Here is a 23,306-nt window from a genome sequence, read left to right on the forward strand (position 1 = left end):
TGAGGAGACAGGTGAAGACTGCGAGGAGGTAGGTGAGGAGGCAGGTGAAGACTGCGAGGAGGTAGGTGAGGAGACAGGCGAAGACTGCGAGGAGGTAGGTGAGGAGACAGGTGAAGACTGCGAGGAGGTAGGTGAGGAGACAGGTGAAGACTGCGAGGAGGTAGGTGAGGAGGCAGGTGAAGACTGCGAGGAGGTAGTGAGGAGACAGGTGAAGACTGCGAGGAGGTAGGTGAGGAGACAGGTGAAGACTGCGAGGAGGTAGGTGAGGAGACAGGTGAAGACTGCGAGGAGGTAGGTGAGGAGACAGGTGAAGACTGCGAGGAGGTAGGTGAGGAGACAGGTGAAGACTGCGAGGAGGTAGGTGAGGAGACAGGCGATGACTGCGAGGAGGTAGGTGAGGAGACAGGTGAAGACTGCGAGGAGGTAGGTGAGGAGACAGGTGAAGACTGCGAGGAGGTAGGTGAGCAGACAGGTGAAGACTGCGAGGAGGTAGTTGAGGAGACAGGCGAAGACTGCGAGGAGGTAGTTGAGGAGACAGGCGAAGACTGCGAGGAGGTAGGTGAGGAGAAAGGCGAAGACTGCGAGGAGGTAGGTGAGGAGGCAGGTGAAGACTGCTAGGAGGTAGGTGAGGAGACAAGTGAAGACTGCGAGGAGGTAGGTGAGGAGACAGGTGAAGACTGCGAGGAGGTAGGTGAGGAGGCAGGTGAAGACTGCGAGGAGGTAGGTGAGGAGGCAGGTGAAGACTGCTAGGAGGTAGGTGAGGAGGCAGGTGAAGACTGCGAGGAGGTAGGTGAGGAGAAAGGCGAAGACTGCGAGGAGGTAGGTGAGGAGGCAGGTGAAGACTGCTAGGAGGTAGGTGAGGAGGCAGGTGAAGACTGCGAGGAGGTAGGTGAGGAGACAGGTGAAGACTGCGAGGAGGTAGGTGAGGAGGCAGGTGAAGACTGCGAGGAGGTAGGTGAGGAGGCAGGTGAAGACTGCAAGGAGGTAGGTGAGGAGGCAGGTGAAGACTGTAAGGAGGTAGGTGAGGAGACAGGTGAAAACTGCGAGGAGGTAGGTGAGGAGGCAGGTGAAGACTGCGAGGAGGTAGGTGAGGAGACAGGTGAAGACTGCGAGGAGGTAGGTGAGTAGACAGGTGAAGACTGCGAGGAGATAACTATTTGATCTGAGGAGATAGGCGGAGGCTCCAAAGAGACAATTGAAGTTTGTGAGAAGATAGGTGTAAGCTACAAGGTTCTTGATCAAAGGTTAGAGGAGATGGGTAAGGTTCTCAGGAGACAGTGGAAGACACTTTGGATAGGTAAGGAGATAGGTAAAGATATAGGCGAACAGTGTAGAGAGATAGGTTAATGTTCAAAAGAGATATAGGCGAAAATTGAAGCCATATCGCTATAAAGAGGTGAAAGAAAACAGTAACGAAATAGGGGAAAGCTATAAAAAAGAGATAGGCGACGAGTGTAACGAGATATGTGACGGTTTTGCAAAGCTCTTTTACTTTAGGAGATAGGAAAAGGCTTGAAGGAGACAGGTAAAGATTCTCGGGTGTAGGAGCTAGAGATAAAGAGATTTAAAAGGCTTTGACTCGGACGATAAAGTAACCTGTGGGAGTGTGAAGCTCGACCTGAGATTTTTTTAGATTTGGGAATTAAGTTGTTTTACGGGTCTGAGACGGAGGGGGGGAGGGGGAGGGGAGGCTTCAGTAAAGTATGATTTAATAAATGGGAACCAAATTTTTATTTTTTTTTGTAGACGGATATACTTTTTACTTACTTCAACTATAGCTATTTATTGTTCTTTATTAAGTTTGCCATCAGATGTGAAAAATATACAAGTGTAGGCCATTCAGTGTAAAAAGTTTCGTCTGATAAAATGCTTTTATTGTTATTATTATTATTATTATTATTATTATTATTATTATTATTATTATTATTATTATTATTATTATTTTACTTGGATGCTTTTATTATGAGGTTTTATTGAAGCTGGATTATCACTCTTTACTGAATAAAATCAGAAGAGTTAGACTCAAGTGCAACACCTGAGTATCTTTATCATGACGACGTTTCGCCAACCAAATCCTTTCTCATTTCAATACAGTTTATGAACTGCAGATCGTAGAAGATGAGGTAATTAGTCCCTCAGCCTGGATGGTGTTGAATCTAATTCTTCAACTTATATGAAGTGTATAACATTAATTTAATGAAAAATTTGTGAATAAATTATTATATTTTATTGTTGACATACACGGTGAGTTTGCATAAGGAAAAGTGTACACTGATGATGTTCAATTTTTTTTATTATGATATTAAATATTGTATACAGACTATTGATCTTGAAATGCAATATTAACAGTTTATTTTTTAACTAAAAGTTTAGATTTAATGATTTTTTTTTATTTTAAAAATTCGGTATGGCCATGGGAAACCCTTTGTTGAATGTTCTGAGTAATAAATAGATGGATTTTTTTAAAATAGAATTTCGAAAAGAAATTTTGGATGCTAAATGGGTGGGATATATTATTAATGAGGCAATTTACCCTTATGGAGATAAACGGTATAAAATATCGGCAGGATGGTAAAAGAGAGAGAAAATGTAGTTTACTGCAATTCTTTATTGACAACGTTACGCCAACACAGCGGGCTTTTTCATGTCACAAACATATAATCTGCTTGTGGCATGATAAAGTCCACTGTGTGGGCGAAACGTTGTCAGTGAGGGATCACGTGTACTGAAAGATACGTTTGCATAACTAGCCTGAATTCATTGCAATCCCCCACAAAAATCATCTCTTTGAAGTGAGATGTAGTGTGTTATTCTGATTTTGAATTCACACAACCGTAGTAATTTATTATTCTCACTTGAGGACAAACATTCAATAAGGAGCATAAGTACTCACCCTCACATGCGCACAAACACTCCCTCACGTACCTACATACACTCCCGCAAGTGCTTATATACACTCGATCAACTATTTATATACACCCCTCACAGCTTACTGCGTTGTATCGCGTAATAAATGCACACCAGCGGCCAGTAAACATAGATTCGCTCATATAAACTCCGTGTCAAAACAGATGGAATATTTTACATATAAATAAATGTATGGAAACTTGTGTGCCAAATGGAAAAGTAAGCAAGCATGATAAAGTGCAAATGTACTCGCGTAACTGCATGGAAACTAGAGAGAGAGAGAGAGAGAGAGAGAGAGAGAGAGAGAGAGAGAGAGATGAAGGGAGTGGTGTCTGTGGTGTATCATAAACTCACCTCCTTGGTATAGGCGTGTCTGTGGTGTCTGAGGTCGTGATCTCTGACGTGCGTCTGTGCTAAGGCCAACACAGCTTTGCCAGCGTCCACAGTGAGCAGGAGAGCGTAGCGGGCAGGTCCGTCCAGAGGCGGAGCGTACCGCGTGTAAACGCCGTCTCCCCGCGTGATGTCCGGATCTGTGAAGGTGAGGGAGAGGAAGTGGTGGTTAGGGAGAAGGTAAATGGTTGTGAGGAGAAACCATGTGATGTGTGGAAATGAGGTGGTTTAATAACAGGAAGTGTTAGAGTAACTCCGATTCCTTGGATAAACAGCCCTTTACCAGCATCAAGACACTTCTTTTAAAGGGTTCTAAATAAATCGGATTCCCCAGTACGGTGGAATTGTTACGCTCTGCGTACATGTTGCTGGAACGTGTCCCAGCTGCTACGTTTTGCGTATATATCTGCTTCCCTAACACGGCCGAGCGTAACATATGGCCCCATAACTCACTTCTCCCGTCATATAACAGAGGCTGGCCGCTATTGTGGGCTCGTGACTCCGTGTTGTGCCACAGTAGGGCCTCGCATGCTCTATCGCGGTCAGGCCAGGGTGTATATACACCATATATATATATATATATATATATATATATATATATATATATATATATATATATATATATATATATATATATATATATATATATTTATATATATATATATATATATATATATATATATATATATATATATATATATATATATATATATATATATTAAAAAATGTGTCTTATTCTTCAACTTGCTGGTATTACATAATGTTAATATTATGAAAACTGTGATCTACCATTGGTTTTGGTATAAACCTTGGTAATAAATACCGACAAGTTGGTTTAGAAAGACACGTAAGCAAACACTATAACATATTTATTAGAAAACGTTTCGGTCCTGGGACCTTGATGTATGTTAGAAGTGATCAAGGTCCCAGGACCGAAACGTTTTCTAATAAATATGTTATAGTGTTTGCTTACGTGTCTTTCTAAACCACCATTGGTTTTAACTTTACCTTTCTTCCTACGTGTATACCATTAATTAATAATTAAAAAGTATACTTGTTCGTTATTCCGTCTGTAACTAATCTATTGCTAGAGTAGAGCCAGAAAGAGAGAGAGACAGACAGACAGATATTATACAAGCAAGCAGACAGATTCATAGACAGACAGGCAGGCAGAGCGGGTGATGTTAGAGAGGAGAGGGAGAGAAGTTTCGATTGTGTATACAATTTTTGTGTTGTGTGGCATTCATGCTTGTGTTCACCGATGATAGAAAAACAGCATTTTCTCTGCTTCAGTGTTTGATATTTAGAAAATGTATTGAGCGTGTGTGAGTGTGTACGTAATGACTTTTCGAACAAACGTACATCCAGTCGCTTGTACGTACGTGCGTGTGCCCCTGCTTGTGACTACACCTCTGTGTATGTTTTTGTGTACGTTGGCTGTTCACCGTCGTGGTTTTGATGCATTTCCGTGCGATACTGAGTGTAAATCAGAAGTTCATGAGCGTTTATCAAAGAGCAAAATCCCATCTAGGGATTTTGGCACATTCCGTCCTGCAGTCAGGTTGCGACAAATCCGCCGGGTTCGTCAGATATATTGGTTGCGGGTGCAGCAATGTGTCCAAAAGAGGCGTAAACACAAAATATACAACGTTGATTTGGGCATATGTTTAAAATATTGCATGACATATTCCTGATATATAACGCTCGCGTGTGTCTAATAAATTTGTTGCGTGTGTTAATTTTTTTTTTATTTTTGCGTTGAAAAACACGTTGAGTGCAGCGCACTCTGCTCTGTATCCATGAAGTGTTACTTTAGGACTCATGGTTCCCTAACCTGCGGCCCGCGGGCCGCATGTGGCCCTTCTTGGAAAAGAATACGGCCCTCACATGATATTATTAATTCACTTTTATGTAGGTTCCACATTGTACAGTGTCAACAATACCGTGTGGTTCTCATCACATGTTTGACAATCAAATGTGGTTCACTTGTGTAGGAAGGCTGAGGACAACTGATGAGTTGAAATTTACGTGGTTACCTGATTTCTTTCCTTCCTCCAATGTTTTCGTTTGTAGCTAGAGAATTTCTCATCTGATCGGCTTCAAAATTTCAACACTGGTGCACTGTAACGAGGGAAAGCGTCGTGCAGTTACCGGTATATGCGTGTACCCTCTAGTCAATATTTCACAGACAATTTCAGAATTAAGTTTCAGTGCGGTAACTTGAGAAAGCCTTTGCTGATCGGTTTCAAACTTTCATTACTGGAGTATCCTACAGTGCTTAGATGAAGGCTGGGATGGTTTTTAGAGAGTGCAAGTGCTAATTTGGCAATTATTAAAATGGTAAGTGCTTTTTCTCACCGAAATCACTTGTGTATGCATCTTCCGAACGACTTCAACCTTGAATGCCTGATGCATTTTATGAAAATTATAATACCTGTAGGGTTTAGTCTCTGTGGATACAAATTTTTCGATTTAGTAACATAGTTAATAAGCTTGGAATTATTGGATTCTTTTTGAAAACTGAAGAGTGCATCCTCTCGTAGGCTTCAAACTTGTAGCGTAGATTTTAATTTGCGGAAATATTAATTTACGTAAATTTCAACTTATTTTTTTTATTAATTTAGTTTCCGTGCAACAGTCGTAGGGATGACCTTTCAGATCGCTGGCGAATCGTACTCTTGTGCTGACACCAGTGGAATAACAGAGTGAGGTATAGTTGTAAACTGCTATCACTACCTACCTTATCAGCACCATCAACAATCCCAATCTCCTTTACTATATTTATCTTCCTTGTTTCCATCACCAACAATCCTCATCTCCTGTTTTATCACCAACAATCCTCATCTCCTGTATTATCACCACCCTCCTTGTCTCCATCACCAACAATCCTCATCTCCTTTACTATCACCACCCTCCTTGTCTCCATCACCAACAATCCTCATCTCCTCCATCACCATCCATCTTGTCTCCATTATCAAGAATCCTCATCTCCTCTACTATCACCACCTTCCCTGTCTCCATCACTTACAAAACCCGTCTCCAGCACAACAATCGCCACTCATGACAACAACAGCCACCATTCCTCCGGCTTATACACGAAATTATTAGAGTGAAACGTGAAGTAAATGAGATTAATTAGTCAGAGCATTAATGGTTTTGTTAGGTGTCTCCTAGAGGAGGCGTGAGGTACCTCCTGGAAGAAGCGTGAGGTACCTCCTGGAAGAGACGTGAGGTACCTCCTGGAAGAGATGCGAGTACCTCCTGGAAGAGGCGTGAGGTACCTCCTGGAAGAGACGTGAGTACCTCCTGGAGGAAGAATGAAGGAGGGCAGATCTTCAGACATTTCTCTCCGTTCTAGAGGTTTTATCCCTAAGATTTCAGACAAATTTTCATATATAATGGAAGAGGTTCTTTGATGTTATCGCATGTATTATAGAATTTGGCTCCCCTGGAGAAAGAAAGAAAAAGGCTTATGCTGGGAATAAGTGTGTGTGTGTGTGTGTGTGTGTGTGTGTGTGTGTGTGTGTGTGTGTGTGTGTGTGTGTGTGTGTGTACTCACCTAATTGTACTCACTTAGTTTTGTTGCAGGGGTCTAGACTCAGCATCTGGCTCCGCCTCTTCACTGACCGCTACTGGATCCTCCCTCTCCCTTCTCCATGAGCTTTATCATACCTCGTCTTAAAACTATATATGGTTCCTGCCTCCACTACATCACTTGCCAGACTATTCCACTTCCAAACAACTCTGTGGCTGAAGAAATGCTTCCTAACATCCCTTTGACTCATCTGAGTCTTCAACTTCCAATTGTGACCCCTTGTTTCTGTGACCCATCTCTGGAACATCCTGTCTCTGTCCACCTTATCGATTCCACGCAGTATTTTGTATGTCGTTATCATGTCACCCCTGACCCTCCTGTCTTCCAGTGTCGTCAGACCGATTTCCTTTAACCTTTCTCTGTAGGACAATCCCCTTAACTTTGGAACCAGCCTTGTTGCAAACCTTTGCACATTTTCTAATTTCTTGACGTGCTTGACCAGGTGTGGGTTCCAAACTGGTGCTGCGTACTCCAGTATGGGCCTGACGTACACAGTGTATAAAGTTTTGAACGATTCCTTGCTCAGGTACCGGAACGCTATTCTCAGGTTTGCCAGGTGCCCATATGCTGCAGCAGTTATTTGGTTAATGTGGGATTCCGGAGACGTGCTCGGTGTTATACTCATCCCTAGATCTTTCTCCTTGAATGAGGTTTGCAGTCTATGGCCGCCTAGCCTATACTCTGTCTGCGGTCTTCTTTGCCCTTCCCCGATCTTCATGACTTTGCATTTGGCAGGGTTAAATTCTAGGAGTCAGTTGCTCGACCACGCGTCCAGTCTGTCTAGGTTCCATTGTAGACCTGTCTGGTCCTCATATGATTTAATTCTCCTCCAAATAAGGACACTCTGAGTCTAACCCTTCCATCATGTCATTCACATATACCAAGAATAGCACTGGTCCTAGGACTGACCCCTGTGGGACCCCGATCGTCACAGGCGCCCACAGTGATACCTCATCACGTACCATGACTCGCTGTTGTATCACTGTCAGGTATTGTGTGTGTGTGTGTGTGTGTGTGTGTGTGTGTGTGTGTGTGTGTGTGTGTGTGTGTGTGTGTGTGTGTGTGTGTGTGTGTGTGTGTGTGTGTGTGCGTGTGTGTGTGTGTGTGTGTGTGTTTGTGTGTGTGTGTGTGTGTGTGTGTGTGTGTGTGTATGTGTGTGTGTGTGTGTGTGTGTGTGTGTGTATATATACTCACCTAGTTGTACTCACCTAGTTGAGGTTGCAGGGCTCGAGTCCTAGCTCCTGGCCCCGCCTCTTCACTGGTCGCTACTAGGTCACTCTCCTTGAACGGTGAGCTTTATCATACCTCTGCTTAAAGCTATGTATGGATCCTGCCTCCACTACATCGCTTCCCAAACTATTTCACTTACTGACTACTCTGTGGCTGAAGAAATACTTCCTAACATCCCTGTGATTCATCTGTGTCTTCAACTTCCAACTGTGTCCCCTTGTTGCTGTGTCCCATCTCTGGAACATTCTGTCTTTATCCACTTTGTAAATCCCTCTCAGTATTTTGTATGTCGTTATCATGTCTCCCCTATCTTTCCTGTTCTCCAGTGTCGTCAGGTCGATTTCCCTTAATTTAACCTCTCCTCGTAGGACATACCCCTAAGCTCTGGGACTAGTCTTGTTGCAAACCTGTGCACTTTCTCTAGTTTCTTTACGTGCTTGGCTAGGTGTGGGTTCCAAACTGGTGCTGCATACTCCAAGATTAGCCTAACGTACACGGTGTACAGGGTCCTGAAAGATTCCTTATTAAGATGTCGGAATGCTGTTCTGAGGTTTGCTAGGCGCCCATATGCTGCAACAATTATTTGGTTGATGTGCGCTTCAGGAGATGTGCCTGGTGTTATACTCACCCCAAGATCTTTTTCCTTGAGTGAGGTTTGTAGTCTCTGGCCCCCTAGACTGAACTCCGTCTGCGGTCTTCTTTGCCCTTCCCCAATCTTCATGACTTTGCACTTGGTGGGGTTAAACTCCAGGAGCCAATTGCTGGACCAGGTCTGCAGACTGTCTAGATCCCTTTGTAGTTCTGCCTGGTCTTCGATCGAATGAATTCTTCTCATCAACTTCACGTCATCTGCAAACATTTACACTTCGGAGTCTATTCCGCTGCTGTCTTCCTGACAAGTATTCCCTGATCCATTGTAGTGCCTTCCCTGTTATCCCTGCTTGGTCCTCCAGTTTTTGCACTAATCTCTTGTGTGGTACTGTGTCAAACGCCTTCTTGCAGTTCAAGAAAATGCAAGAAAATATGTGAATATGTGTGTGTGTGTGTGTGTGTGTGTGTGTGTGTGTGTGTGTGTGTGTGTGTGTGTGTGTGTGTGTGTGTGTGTGTGTGTGTGTGTGTGTGTGTGAGTGTGTGTGTGTGTACATGAGTTTTTGAGAAAACATGCAGATTTGTATAAATACCCAACGGGAGATAGCTTGATTTGTCTGGGTATTGTGGGATTATTGTTGAGAGTGAACCTGGCTGAGAGAGTAGTGTCTGTGTCGCTGTTAGTGGATGGAGGATCGAGCGTCCACCACTCTTGGCAAAAGAGAGAGAGATAGTTTGTCTTACGGGCTGTCTCATTCGTTCGCTTGTCTGAACGTATCATTTTGTGCAGATCATGACTGGCAGATTGTTTCGCTTCCTCTCTCTCAGGCATTCCCTCTTTCCATCCCTCCCTCCCCTCTTCCTTCTCCATTCCTCATTCCCCCAGTTCAGTTGGATTTATATCTGGTATCCGAGCTGCAAGGTTATATATGGAGGGTGAGTAAGTGTGCTCTCCAGGGCACTGGGTGAGAGTGAAGGTGTATTCTCTCTGTTCTGTGAATTTTTTTTCGCCAGGAGAGCTGTAAAATTTATGTAGACGCGTGTCTTAGTAATGTGATCACCCACCCCGAGCAGTGTATTGGCCGTCTGATTGAATCCTTCTTCTGCTGCTGTTGCTGTTACTGTCTCTATTGCTTCTGCCACTACTCTTGCTGCTGCTACATCTTCTTCATCTTCGTCTTCATCTTTACCTTCTTCATCTACTTCATTTTCATCATCTTCATTTTCTTCATCTTCATCATTTTTCTTCTTTTTCATCTTCATCTTCTTCATCTTCATCTTCATCTTCATCGTCTTCTTCATCATCTTCTTCATCTTCTTCGTCTTCGTTTTCTTCGTCTTCTTCATCTTCATCTTCATCATCTTCATCTGCTTCTTCTTCTTCGTCTTCTTCGACTTCTTCATCTTCATCTTCTTCATTTTCGTCTTCTTCTTCTTCTTCGACTTCTTCTTCGACCTCTTCCTCCACATCTTCATCTTCTTTTCCATCTTCGTCTTCTTCTTCTTCGACTTCTTCTGCTTCATATTCTTCGTCAACTAAAGATCATAAGCATCGATTTATGGGTAAATTACATACCATCAGACAAGAATACTTTAATTCCTAAAATTGGTTACTTCGGTAAACTACTGGCGTTTATGAACCGAGAAATACATGTCTAGTTGTATATATACCGAGACACAAGCACCTCTCGGTGTTTATACACCGATAAACAAGCACCTCACGGTGCCTCCGCTGGTGGTAGGAATATTTTGTCGGAAGAAATGGAACCATTTCTCTTGGAGGTGGTCTCAGCCACACGATGACTCGCTTAGTGGAGCCTTTGATCCTTTGACCGAGGTCTTCATCCTGCTTGCCGGTCTACCCGGCAGCAAGGTAAATGACACTTCAGATGTGATATTTAAGTATCTTCACAACACTTTAGTCAAATGACGACATAGCTATATGTAGGTACTACCGTGTGTGTGTATGTGTGTGTGTGTGTGTGTGTGTGTGTGTGTGTGTGTGTGTGTGTGTGTGTGTGTGTGTGTGTGTGTGTGTGTGTGTGCGTGTGTTTTAGTTACCAGTTGTCAGAGGCACTTGTTGATAGGCACCTGGCCTGTTCTGTGTTTCCTTCTATTAAAAGTACTTGTTGATAAACACTTGGCCTTTTATGTTAGTTACTAGTTATCAAAGGCATTTGCTGATAGACTCTAGACCTCTGGGGTGTGTTTTTTTGTGTGTGAGTGATGAACTCTTCGTAAAAAAATACAATATTTTGGAGGTGATCTAGGAGACGGTTGGTGAACTCGTCGCAAGATATCGAAGTCGTTAATCCTAAGTTATGAATCGTTAAGTCTTATGAGGTAATCATCGGAGGCTAATGAGAGAAATCTAGTGATTTCAGTGAGGGCTGTCAGTCATTTGGCCCTTGGGGATCAACTATTATTATTGGCTCGCTCTCCACCTACCAGGTGAGCCCTAGAAATTAACATTAAAGTTTGTTAAAGCTCTATGTCGTGAGGTTCTTCGAAATCAACACTGAGATTATTTAGAGCTCTGTATGAAGTGTAACGCTCAGAAGTCAACACTGAAACTAGTTAATTCTCTGTGTATATCGTGGGATTATAAGAAATTAACAATGAAATGCGTTATATCTCTGCCCGTAGTGTAATGTTGGTATGGTATGTGGCTCTCACTCTGCTCGTAATGTAGGTAAATGGAGGTAGGACTCGAAGATTGTGAATATGATCATCATGTTGGTAAATATAGTTAGGTCTCTGAGTTTGTCACTATCACCGTTATTCTGGTAATTTGAATTAGGTCACTAAGGTTGTCATGATGTTTGCAATGTCGGTATGCAAAATTCCGTATATTACTAAAATTGTAATTAAAGTCTTAGGCTTGTGGATAGTAAATCGCGCGAATATGTATTCACGAAATACATCTCTAATGTTTATGATGTTTTGCATTGCACCTCATTTGCATAGAAAATTGCAATGCCATCTCTCTTTCTGGGGAATCTACAGCAAAGTAGAGGAATATATATATATATATATATATATATATATATATATATATATATATATATATATATATATATATATATATATATATATATATGTCGTGCCGAATATGTAAAACTGGTCAATTAGCAAGAACTCATTTAAAATTAAGTCCTTTTTAAAATTTCCTCTTATACGTTTAAAGATATATTTTTTTCATTAGTGTTAATGTAAAAATTTATAATTTTGCACCAAAAGTATCTTAGAAAACTTACCTAGCCTTATTATAACAAGAATAATTTATTTTAGCCTAACCCAACTAAATATATTTTAGATTTGTTTACAATAATTTAATACTAAACAAATACAGTGAAACATATTTTTTCGTTAGGTTCAGAATAATTTATATATATATATATATATATATATATATATATATATATATATATATATATATATATATATATATATATATATATATATATATATATATATATATAAATCGGAATATATAGCCGTATATTTTGCTTTATTCTGAATTGTATAGATTAAAGCATTCTTGAATAGTGGTACACAGGTGACTCGCAGCACCCTGAAGAACCTCTTCATTCGACAGACTTTAAAACTAATACTCCTACGAGGCCTAAAATTTTATATATTTGTGTACTTATGCATAATGTATGCATTTGATAAGTTACGCTTCACCTAGGTCGCTACACGAGTTATAAATGGAAATTTAAATTTAAAATTAGGTACTAAAATAATATTAAAAGTCATTCATGAAACGTATTAGCTGTTCAGTTCTTTTCCGCTGAGTTTAGTGTATTATTTACAAAAGAAAAGAGATGCAAGGGAGGAACGTAAAGAAGGGGAGAATAGGAAAAGGACGGAGAGAAAGAGAGAGGAAAGAAGAGAGGTAGAGGGTTTCCATGGTAACATTATACCAGCGCCCTGAGAGAAACCCAAGACACAGCTTGCCCCGCGGTCTGTGCTGCCAACGACGCTCAAGAAGCGACCATCTGCCGTGTCTTTGTGTGTGTCAAGGAACACACACAGGCACAGGTACCAGCTGACCTTTGATACATTGTCTTTGTTTCCCCGTTCACCGGGGAGAGGAACCCCATGAAAGGCTCCTCGGAGGCTCCTCAGAGAGGAGGGGGAGAACAAACTGACGGTGGAGGCTCTTCAGCTTCCAAGGAGAGGAAGATGCCTGACGGAGGAGGCTACTGAGAGGCCTTTTTTTAACAGTCCAGGAAGAGGAACCCTTTGATGGAGTAGGCTCCTCAGAGGCATGAGGAAGAGGCGGTTCCTCTCGGGCTCCTCATCAGAGGAGCACCCTGACGGGCGAGGCTCCATGCCATTTGCATGTCTTCCTCTACTGACTATATGAATCTTGAGTGGAGAATACATGAATGCCTCCACGGAGGCCTTTTGATGCTTTTATTCTCCACCAGCCACCAGAGATCCCCAGGAAATTTACACCATATTGAATATTGCGCTTGCTCTGATCCCCATGCATCCTTCAACTACGAAAGGCTCTTGATCCAAGGAATCAAAGCTACCCTACCTTTGGATCAAACCTGATTACTTCTGTTTAAGGACTCCCATAATAATAATAAAAAATAAAGAAAAAATAATAATCGGAGATTATAAGAGATATGTAACACCTGGGTAATGGAAGATTATCATGTTTGATCAGAAGAAAGGGAGAGCAGCTCTATTTTCTTGGATGAAGAGCCCTTGAAGGGAAATATTCTCCAAAGGCTTTTCCAAAGTGTTGCCGTAGATGAAAGGGAAGAGGGACGAGAAAGTCATAAGGCTCTTGAAAGCCCTGGACACTGCGGGATTTACAACCCTCCGGAATTACTCCATTGTTACCTATCGATGATGAGGATTTATAATATCACGGGAGAGCGAAATTAGTTTCTCTCTCTCTCTCTCTCTCTCTCTCTCTCTCTCTCTCTCTCTCTCTCTCTCTCTCTCTCTCTCTCTCTTATCTCTCTCTTTTCATATCTTAGATTCTCCTTCTCTATTTCACTCTCTCTATTCTATCTCTTTACAACTCTTTTTCTTAGCTTCTCCTTCTCTATTTCCCTTCTCTATCTATTCTGCCTCTGTCCTTTACAACAATTTAACTTTATATGTATGTACCTCTCTCTCTCTCTCTCTCTCTCTCTCTCTCTCTCTCTCTCTCTCTCTCTCTCTCTCTCTCTCTCTCTCTCTCTCTCTCTCTCTCTCTCTCACTCTCTCTCTCTCTCACTGTCTAATCGTATGCACCCTCCGCACGCGTCGACATTATTGCTCTGAGTGATACTTGGACGAACTCCCTTAATAACCATCTGTTATCCCAATTGTCCATATCTGGTTGCAGTATTTTCCCTCAAGATGTCATTCACAAGAAAGACATTGCTCAGTACTTAAAATTATTCCGTATACGAATTACAAGGGATGAATGTCAAATCATATTCTGTTTGTGGGAAATTCGCTAACAGAAATCCATATACCTTCAGGAAAATAGTATTTTGCTTGTCAAAGTATAGTCAAATGTAATTGATAATTCTTTAATGAAGCCGAATATAATCTCTCTTAACATAATCAGTTATAATATAATAAATAGCACAATAGTTGCTAACGCTAATCAGTTACATAATAATGTGAGAGATAATCAGCGAGGCAGCAGCAGTAGAAGACGTGTTAACCTATAAGGAAACTGCATCGACGTACAAGGATTTAGAGAAGAAAAAAAAAAAAGAAAAAAAAAAAGACGCAAAATCACGACAAATTAAGCAAAACAAGTACAACGGATGCTTTTATTAAGGGCAAACGTTTCGCCCAGCTAGCGGGCCTCGTGAAATAACTAACTAGACCAAATCCTTGTGCGGGCGATACTTGGGTGTTAATCAAGTTGTCCACCATATTTAAGCGCTATTTACTCCTACAAGGAGAGCCTTTCATTGATTGTTTTCCTCTCTCAAGTAGGAGCTCCCAAGAGCCCTTGAGAGCGGGTAAGAGAGAGAGAGAGAGAGAGAGAGAGCTCTTGGATAGTGTTATGGTTAAAGGTAAGGCGGTGCTTGAGGTCATTCAATCCAGGTTTCCAGAGAAATATCTGTGCACTGGATTTTTTTTGGTCTGCATATTCATAGCTGTTCTGAGGTCTTCTTTCATTACTGCTGTGCTGAGACCTCAGGAGACTTCTTGGATGCTATACCACTGACAGATTGTGAGAAATAGGCTGAACCAGAAGCTGTATATCGAACCCTGGAACCGTGAATAGGTGAGTATGAATAGAAAAGTAGCACTCGCACGCTTGCTTTCACACACACACACACGATACCATTACAAAAGTGAGTCTGAATCTGAGTTTTAGCGGACATTATCAGTTGAGACGCATTAATGTCATCTTAAAATTTTTATGAACATTGTTGAAAGAGAGAAAGAGCAATCAATGATTTCACCTTATCAGCTGTCAGTTATCACCAAGGTTCGTGATTGATACACCAAAGACACTGTCAATTATCACCAAGGTTCGTGATTGGTACACCAGAGACACTGTCAATTATCACAAAGGTTCGTGATTGATATACCAGAGACACTGTCAATTATCAATGATTTCACCTAATCAGCTGTCAGTTATCACCAAGGTTCGTGATTGATACACCAGAGACACTGTCAATTATCACCAAGGTTCGTGATTGGTACACCAGAGACACTGTCAATTATCACAAAGGTTCGTGATTGATATACCAGAGACACTGTCAGTTATCACCAAGGTTCGTGATACACCAGAGACACTCTCAATTTTCACCAAGGTTCGTGATACACCAGAGACACTGTCACCCCAAATTAAAATTGGCAATTTTAATATACGTTTAAAAATTATTATCCCCTTATATATCAAAAGTCCTGCAGAACAGTAACAAACATAATTAAATAATACAAGTTTAGCGTCAATTTAATACTCTGGTAGGTTCAAAAGTTACGGAAAAAGCAGCGGAAATGTTGTACTTGAATGTTATGAATGAACATTTTCACAGGCTTTAAATTATTACAATGTTCCACACATGTTCATCCGGATTTTGAGTCAACTCTCAGTACTTCACTCAACACGTAACTTTTGTTCTTGACAATTTGCTACGATGGTAGCAACTCGTCCATATTAATAAACAGAAATAAATACATGACTACAGGAAATATTTGACGACTTATTTTTTAGTGCATAAAATTTTTTAACGCGAAGTTCAACATCAAAATCATACTAGGAGTGAGAGAGAGAGAGAGTCTTGCGTCTCTCTCTCTCTCTCTCTTTTGCCCTAATCTCTACGTATATGGAGTAATCAGTGAGAGAATTTCTCCCAGCAGATGCATTGAGAACAATCAGTATTCCTGGTACCCACTGCGGCTCCTTCCTATGTAACGTTCCAGGAGGTACACCTCCTTGTCTGGAATTTATCCGAAGCATCACAAAACAATATCTATTGTGTTGGTTAGGTTGATTAATTGAATTCAAAGCCTAGCGACTACGTTAGGATCATTGAGGCTGCATGTATAATCTGTTCATTACTAGTCAAAAATACTTCAGCTTCTTAAATAGAGATTGAAGTGTAAACTCTCACCGTATGTACGGTGGAAGACACATACTTCTCGGTGTACGGTATATATCATTATGCAGTATTATTCATTAGTTGACTGACTGGGTTTGAAACTTATAGACTTCACGAGGGCTATTAATGCTGCATGTAACCTGTTTTTCGCTATTCAAGAATACTATCATATTAAATTTGAGTCCATGAGTATTGAAGTAAACTCCAAGAGGCATACACTGTTACTCTGGGTGGGCACACATCAAGAGAGATATACTTATCAGAATTTATACTAAATGCTCTTCATTACTAGTATTATAAATGTTAATATATTTCATTATATTTATTAGATATTATTTATATTTTGGTGTAATTCATTATTTTGTTTGTAATTCGTTATTTTAACGATTTTTAAAGACCCATCATTGAGGAGGTAAGAATATAAAGGGATTCTTGTATAACAAACAACATCTTTGTTCAATATTTTAAGCCTGAGTCTTTGCACTTAAACGAGACCTTTGTAAATAACCTGGAAAATTTCCTCCAAGCTCCAAAATCCTGGCCATGGAAAGGCCTGGCGGCGCAAGGAACTGAGAGTGACCGTAACAATCTCTCACCTGGAGCCTGACCAATGGGATTCCAGCATTATTGGAACAAGGCACTGTGATTGGCCGTAATATTCGCTCATCTTGTGCCTGACCAAGAGGGGTTCCATCAATAGTGGAAGGAGCTGTGACTGGCTGTAACAATGGCTCACCTGGAGCCTGCCCAATGGGGTTCCAGCGGTATTACGACAACGTCGAGTCCTCTTTGGGTAAGGAACCCAGTTGAGCCACAAATTTAAGTCTATTGGGACGCTTGACTGGAACTAGTATTGGCAACACCTGGACACATATAACCTGACCAGTCGACTGCTGGGGTAAATTATTTATTTTAGAGATATTTTTTCTTTCGCTCTGTTCTTCTTCTTCTCGCAAAGAAACATACTTTTAATTGGCGATTAAGAAGAAATAAGTTAACAATTAATCCACAAATCGAAAATGAACCCTAGAAGTTGTTTTGGTCTACCCAAGATCATTCCGGAGACAGTTAGGTTATGCTAGGTTATATCAGGTTAGGTTAGACTCCTCAACATGGCAAAACACATGAGGAAGTAGATCATTCTAGGCCCAATCGGAAGACGGTAACAGACAGATGTAGCGGTATCAGCCACACGTGATGGTATCATTAATATGTGACGGTACCTGTCATATGTGATTACATCGGTTACATGTGAGAGTGACTCAGGAGAAAATACAAATGATTGGAGAAGTAATATATTGTCTGTTTTCTGAAAAAAACATCGACACGAAGTAGCACGCAAAACTTTCTCGGTAGTACTCAGGGTACCTGCAGTAGCACTCTAAACGCTTGCAGTAGGCCTCCAGACACTTACAGTAGCACTCCAAACACTTGCAGTAGCACTCCAGGCGCTTGAAGTAGCACTCAAGACGCCGAGCTCCCGTCTCTCCTCCTCGTGTTGACACTTGAATGAGTAATGACCTACTGTTTCTCTCGGCGCTTCCTAGGACCACTCTTGAGAAGGTGTATTTATTTTAATCAGAGGGAAGCGCCAAACCCACAGGAGTTATATAGCTCCTTTGGACTGGAAGGTAATCAGGTTCTATCCAAGGAAGGCGAGAGTGAGTCCACTTCCTTGGACCAGGATTCATGGAATCTCTTGGAAAAAATGTTTCAGACAAGATTAATATGGTACTCTGCCAGATTTTGTACAGATTTTTGTACTTTGGGGTCTCGATCTAGAGGAATATTCTTGTATTTTCATGTACAAAGACGTAAGTGAGAAAATCAGGACTTTTTTGGACCACGTTTCACTCTAAGTAAAACTTTTTAAGTAATTTGATGAGTTTGTACACATAACACAGACGCGTTACGCCCTTCAAACCGAACTTGTCTGCGTACTGTCAATATGCAACAATGCAACAGCAGTCAAATATATTGTATTCCACAGTACTACAACGAGCAATAATTTTATATGTAAACTGTAGTGAGATAAGTCGTGAAAACGCCTTCATCCAGAAGCATTACCCTTTACTAGGCAGTTGTGTTTGCTTGGTAAAATATTCAGCAGTCAACAGAAGGCGCACAGGGCATATGTAATGAGGCATTACAAGGACCTGTGTGTCGGCAGCGATCAGAAGAGTGGCAGGTATACCCCGTGGAGGGGCAGTGTTCACACACCCTCAGCCAGCGGGCGTCTGACTGAGACACAGAAGGCACTGGTCGATACTTACATTCTCGCCTCGAGAGGCAGAGATCTTCTGCAGAAACTTATCCTGACAGATGTGTCTGCAGCTATCCAGCAGCGCCTCCCACAGGAGAAAGGCTGCCTCCAGCCACTGCTTTCTGCTGGATGCTTAATACATCATATATTATACAAAGACCTCCACCTTCACTATACACACAAGCTGCCACTTTCACCTTCATACATCATATATCATCACCAATAATGCTAACACCAGCTACTACTCTCACCATAATACATTATACAACGACCACCACCCTCATTGTATACACAAGCAGGACTCAAGAGTGCTCGTGCATCTGTGTATGCCCAGAGTTGATACTGCAGGACTCGAGTTCTAGTTCCTGGACTAACGTCTTCACCTTCGTCTGACTTAGTTCTGTCTTATTACCTCAGAATCCATGTAGGGAGTTTGCCTTCGCTGTCTTATCAAATAACTCATTCACATTACTCACAATCTTTACTATGAAAGAGTGCTTCCTGTCGTCCCTCTGGCTCATCTGGGAGTTCAGTTTCCATCCTTGCTCTCTTCTTTTGAGCTTATGTTAGTCTGTACTTTGTTTTATGATTTCTGCCAAGAGAGATGCATCGCTCCTCACCAACTGGAATGCATTGAGTGGCTTACTGAATATCTTTTTTTTTTTTGCTACCCCGATATGTACCTTTAACTTGTAGATCAGTCATAAGTACCTTACACGATATTCGTGGCTCAGCTTCAGTTGGTAGCCACGTTGATCGTTCCATAGCAACCAGGCAACTTACACTTGATACTTGCAAGTGGCTCACCTCGGGTGTCAGACTCTCCACTGCAGTATCCATGGTGATATCCAGTTAGACCTGAAAACTCTCTATTATTCTAGCTATCTCTGGTATTCCAGTATCTCTTATCATGTAATTGCGAAGTTCATTCTTGGTGCTAGATTTGTGACTCTCTCGTAATTTCTGGACTCGGCACCTGTTTCCTCGTGAAAGCTTCTTGAAATTTCTTTTTAACTTGTCGTAGACCAGTTTGTTGTTCTCTGTGAATAGTTTGCCATCCAATATTTGTCTTACTGCCTTAACTTTAACAACTATTTTTCTTCTAATGTGTCTGATAAGTAGTTTAGGTTGAGAGAGAGAGAGCGAGAGAGATAGAGAGAGAGAGAGAGAGAGAGAGAGAGAGAGAGAGAGAGAGAGAGAGAGAGAGAGAGTGCGTGTGTGTGTGTGTGTGTGTGTGTGTGTGTGTGTGTGTGTGTGTGTGTGTGTGTGTGTGTGTGTGTGTGTGTGTGTGTGTGTGTGTGTGTGTGTGTGTGTGTGTGTGTGTGTATGTGTGTGTGTGTGTGTGTGCGTGTGTATGTGTGTGTGTGTGTGTGTGTGTGTGTGTGTGTGTGTGTGTGTGTGTGTGTGTGTGTGTGTGTGTGTGTGTGTGTGTGTGTGTGTGTGTGTTTGTGTGTCTGTGCGTGTGTGTGTGTGTGTTTATTTTTGTCGAGTCATCAGATAATTGGGAGAGGAGGGAAGAGCTTGGCTGGATGTGCAGCCATTGATTGGGTGCACTAAGGGCTCGTCTAGTGAGAGGGGGTTATATTTAGCGCGGGTAGAAGGGTAAGAGGCCAGGCCTAGAGTGATGAGTTTGTAAAGGGGATCCACCAGGTTTAAGCCCTAGAGATTTTGCAGTTTCTCCAAGAGAAACCTCGTATGTAGTTGATATTTTAATCCCTTCAACATAGAGTAAGTGTTGTACGTGATGATTACTAATTTAATTCTTGGGATCCTTAATAATAGAACATACTAGCAGCCACAAAATAAATGAAGTGCATATTACTTAAAATATTATCATTGGATTTGCCTCTTTTACTTTTAATAATAGTTAACGAAAAAGTTAAATAAAATCTAAATCAAATAAATTTTTTATTTCCAATGGTCACATTATTTATCCTTCGAAGCTCGTTATTGCTGTTTAACATGCTAACTTGATAACCCTCTTCCTAAATGGACCTTAAATGTCATCGGCAGCTTTATATTGGCTCCCAGACTATAATCATACGACCTTAAATTACAAAAAGAAAAAATAATTCCTGCTTTTATGCACATTGCTCATAATTACGAAATTTAGCGGAGGCTCGGCACAATGTTGAACGGATGGAAATATAAACACATATGCAGTATAATGTGATCCTTTATTGACTACGTTTCGCCCACACAGTGGGCTTTTTCAAACGTAAACGTAATCAATAAAGGATCACATTATACTGCATATGTGTTTATATTTCCATTGTGTCGGTATTTTATACCATTTATTTCCACAATGTTGAACAATACAGAAGTCATTAAGGTTTGTTTTCAAATATTTCAATAACTATGTCTCATCACTACCGTCCTTGAAAACAAGCGCTGAAGCAGCTGCGCGATGATGCACACACTGGCACTAAGCTTCCTCAATTTAAGGGTTTGTTGCTAACTGTTGCAGCCACAGTAGCAAGTTGCTTCTTCGCTACTTTGTAGTTCTGTAACTACATACAATGTGTAATTCTCTTTCTACGCTTTAGTGACACTGCTGATGATAATGGTATGTTAAACTTTGTTACCTCATAGAGAAAGGGCGTAGCTGTGTCCTTCATTCGTTAATATTGAATTATGACTGAATAATTTTTACGTTCTACTCTACATTATACATAAATCATTCACCTAATCATGGTCAGGACTCGTGTTGTTGAAAAAGATAGATTATTGTTGTCATTGTTATATTCACGGGGAGCGTTACACCCATACAGGTAATGCAACGATCGGGAAAGTGGAGACAATCAGGTTTGATCCAAGAATGGGGAGAGATAGGTCAATATCCTTGAATCAATTGACCTTAATAAGACTCGGAGAGCTTCCCTTGAGCGGTTGAAAAGATGGTAAACATGTTTGTGAAATTATACTACATCAAAGTTCCCATGTCTTTGAACAACGCAGTGCGAATTAACAAAGTAAATGAGAATATTTAAGAAGCTCAGTTTTTCTCCAACGTATGATACGTAATAAGTTCAGTGCAAATACTTTTTTTCAATCGAATCATCAAAGGAATCTAATTTTTGCTACTGAGAGTGAGGTTGGTCGCCCCGGCCTGACGTGGTGTTGACGACAGCACTCGACCCTCTCCACGGACGCCTGTTACTCGATATCAAAGGATTCATGAATACGTTTGGAAATTGAATAACTAACTAAATTTTCTTTAAATAGCTTCCTTTAGAGTGTTGCCGACACTAGCTGTCTAGTTATTAGTTATTCTAAAGTTGTTTATGTAGGTATGTAGAATACTTCACTCCTCTTTCATGTTGTTGCATTTGCTGATTTGTGAAATTTTAGTTAGTGGTGCATACTTGTTTATTTATAATTATCCTTCAAGTTTCCTAAATGCCACGGAAAAGTAGACAGAAATGTCAGAATAATAGAAATAAGTCTGTTAAGCATACACCAGGTAACGTGCTTGGCAGAATTTTTATTGGAAAACAGATGAGACAGGCAAGAATTACGATGCCAAAACAAAACAGGAAAAGAAAGAGAAGTGGCTGTATGGATCAAGTGTTTACATTAATGCATAAAAGTGAGTGGTACGTTAATGTGGAAAAGGAACTGTTTATATCATTCTTGAAATGAAAATTACTTAGGACAGAGTGGATGGGAAATCGATGTGGTTGGTGCTATACATGTCCGCAGTATGTGGCATGATAACGAAAGTAATAAATTACAGGTCGAGAATAATGAAACATATGTAAAACAGAAGAACTGTAAGTGAAACTGATGTAGGGGTACGTGCGTCACAATGCTTGCTTAAAGTGTTTGTAAATGGAGGTGCAAAAATATATGTTGACCAAAGCAAAGATTAAAATGGCTAGTCTGACATTAAAAAAGCGAGTATTTTTTTTTTTTAATTCGAAATGCTGCAAATAGCACACAAGCTTGGGAAGAGAAGACATATTTTGACTATCGTCCTCACGATGGAGTTTGGCTGCACAACAAAACATTTTCAGACTACTGACCTCCGGTTCCCAGATCAAGGAGGGGCACCTTCACCGGGGGGTAGGTGCCCCCTGTAGCGTTGGTGCCCAGCCTCTGAAGAGTGGCCATCGCTGCAGCATCCATCACTGCTGCTCCTCCCATCTGAAGACACGAGAGGTATCTTATATGTAATGTTATTCAAGACGCACAGGCTATTACTAAGAAAAATCAAATCCTGTTATCTTGAAGTGTTGTTAGCGTTGAAAGATGATGAAGAAATACATTGAGAAAGCTTGATTGAAAGAGTATTACACTGTTGACAGTCTAATTAAGAGAATAAATATATTTTAGAAAGAATAAATTCTAGATAAAGTTAGTTGAGGAAATGTTAGTTAATATAATAAATATATCGGCGAAAGCTAACCAGTAATGGTTAATTAATATGTTGCCATTGACACCTTTCTATCTAATCTATCAGAATTAATATCGTCTTACCTTAATTTCTCCATAGAGAATAATTGGTTGAATGACATCTGTAGTGATAACATCTTCAGTGTCCTGATTGGTCCAGACTCGTACCGACACGTCATTTGAGGAGCTCGGGAGTGACGTAACTTGAATGTGCAAAGCCTGATGGGAATCTGCTCGGTTCTCCACCTTATATTTCCAAATACCACGCTGAAACAGAATTTGAATGCATAAACAAGCATTTGAATACATAACAAAAGGGTTTGCATGCGTAAACAAACCATTTGACGTGTACAGA

General features: G+C 40.9%; 1 protein-coding gene across 2 annotated transcripts in view; it reads right to left on the reverse strand.

The window, feature by feature from the left end:
* LOC128690882 (calcium-activated chloride channel regulator 2) overlaps positions 1–23,306 on the reverse strand; it is a 645,439-nt gene that overhangs the window by 13,618 nt on the left and 608,515 nt on the right. For both annotated transcript variants that reach the window (XM_070088300.1, XM_070088299.1), the window contains exons 10-12: positions 23,036–23,218; positions 22,582–22,702; positions 3,262–3,437 (exon numbers count right to left, since the gene is read on the reverse strand). In XM_070088300.1, the coding sequence (XP_069944401.1) occupies positions 3,262–3,437; positions 22,582–22,702; positions 23,036–23,218 (480 nt within the window). The remainder of the gene's footprint in view (positions 1–3,261; positions 3,438–22,581; positions 22,703–23,035; positions 23,219–23,306) is intronic.

Source organism: Cherax quadricarinatus, chromosome 24 (assembly GCF_038502225.1).
Source record: "Cherax quadricarinatus isolate ZL_2023a chromosome 24, ASM3850222v1, whole genome shotgun sequence".
NCBI classification, from domain to species: domain Eukaryota; kingdom Metazoa; phylum Arthropoda; class Malacostraca; order Decapoda; family Parastacidae; genus Cherax; species Cherax quadricarinatus.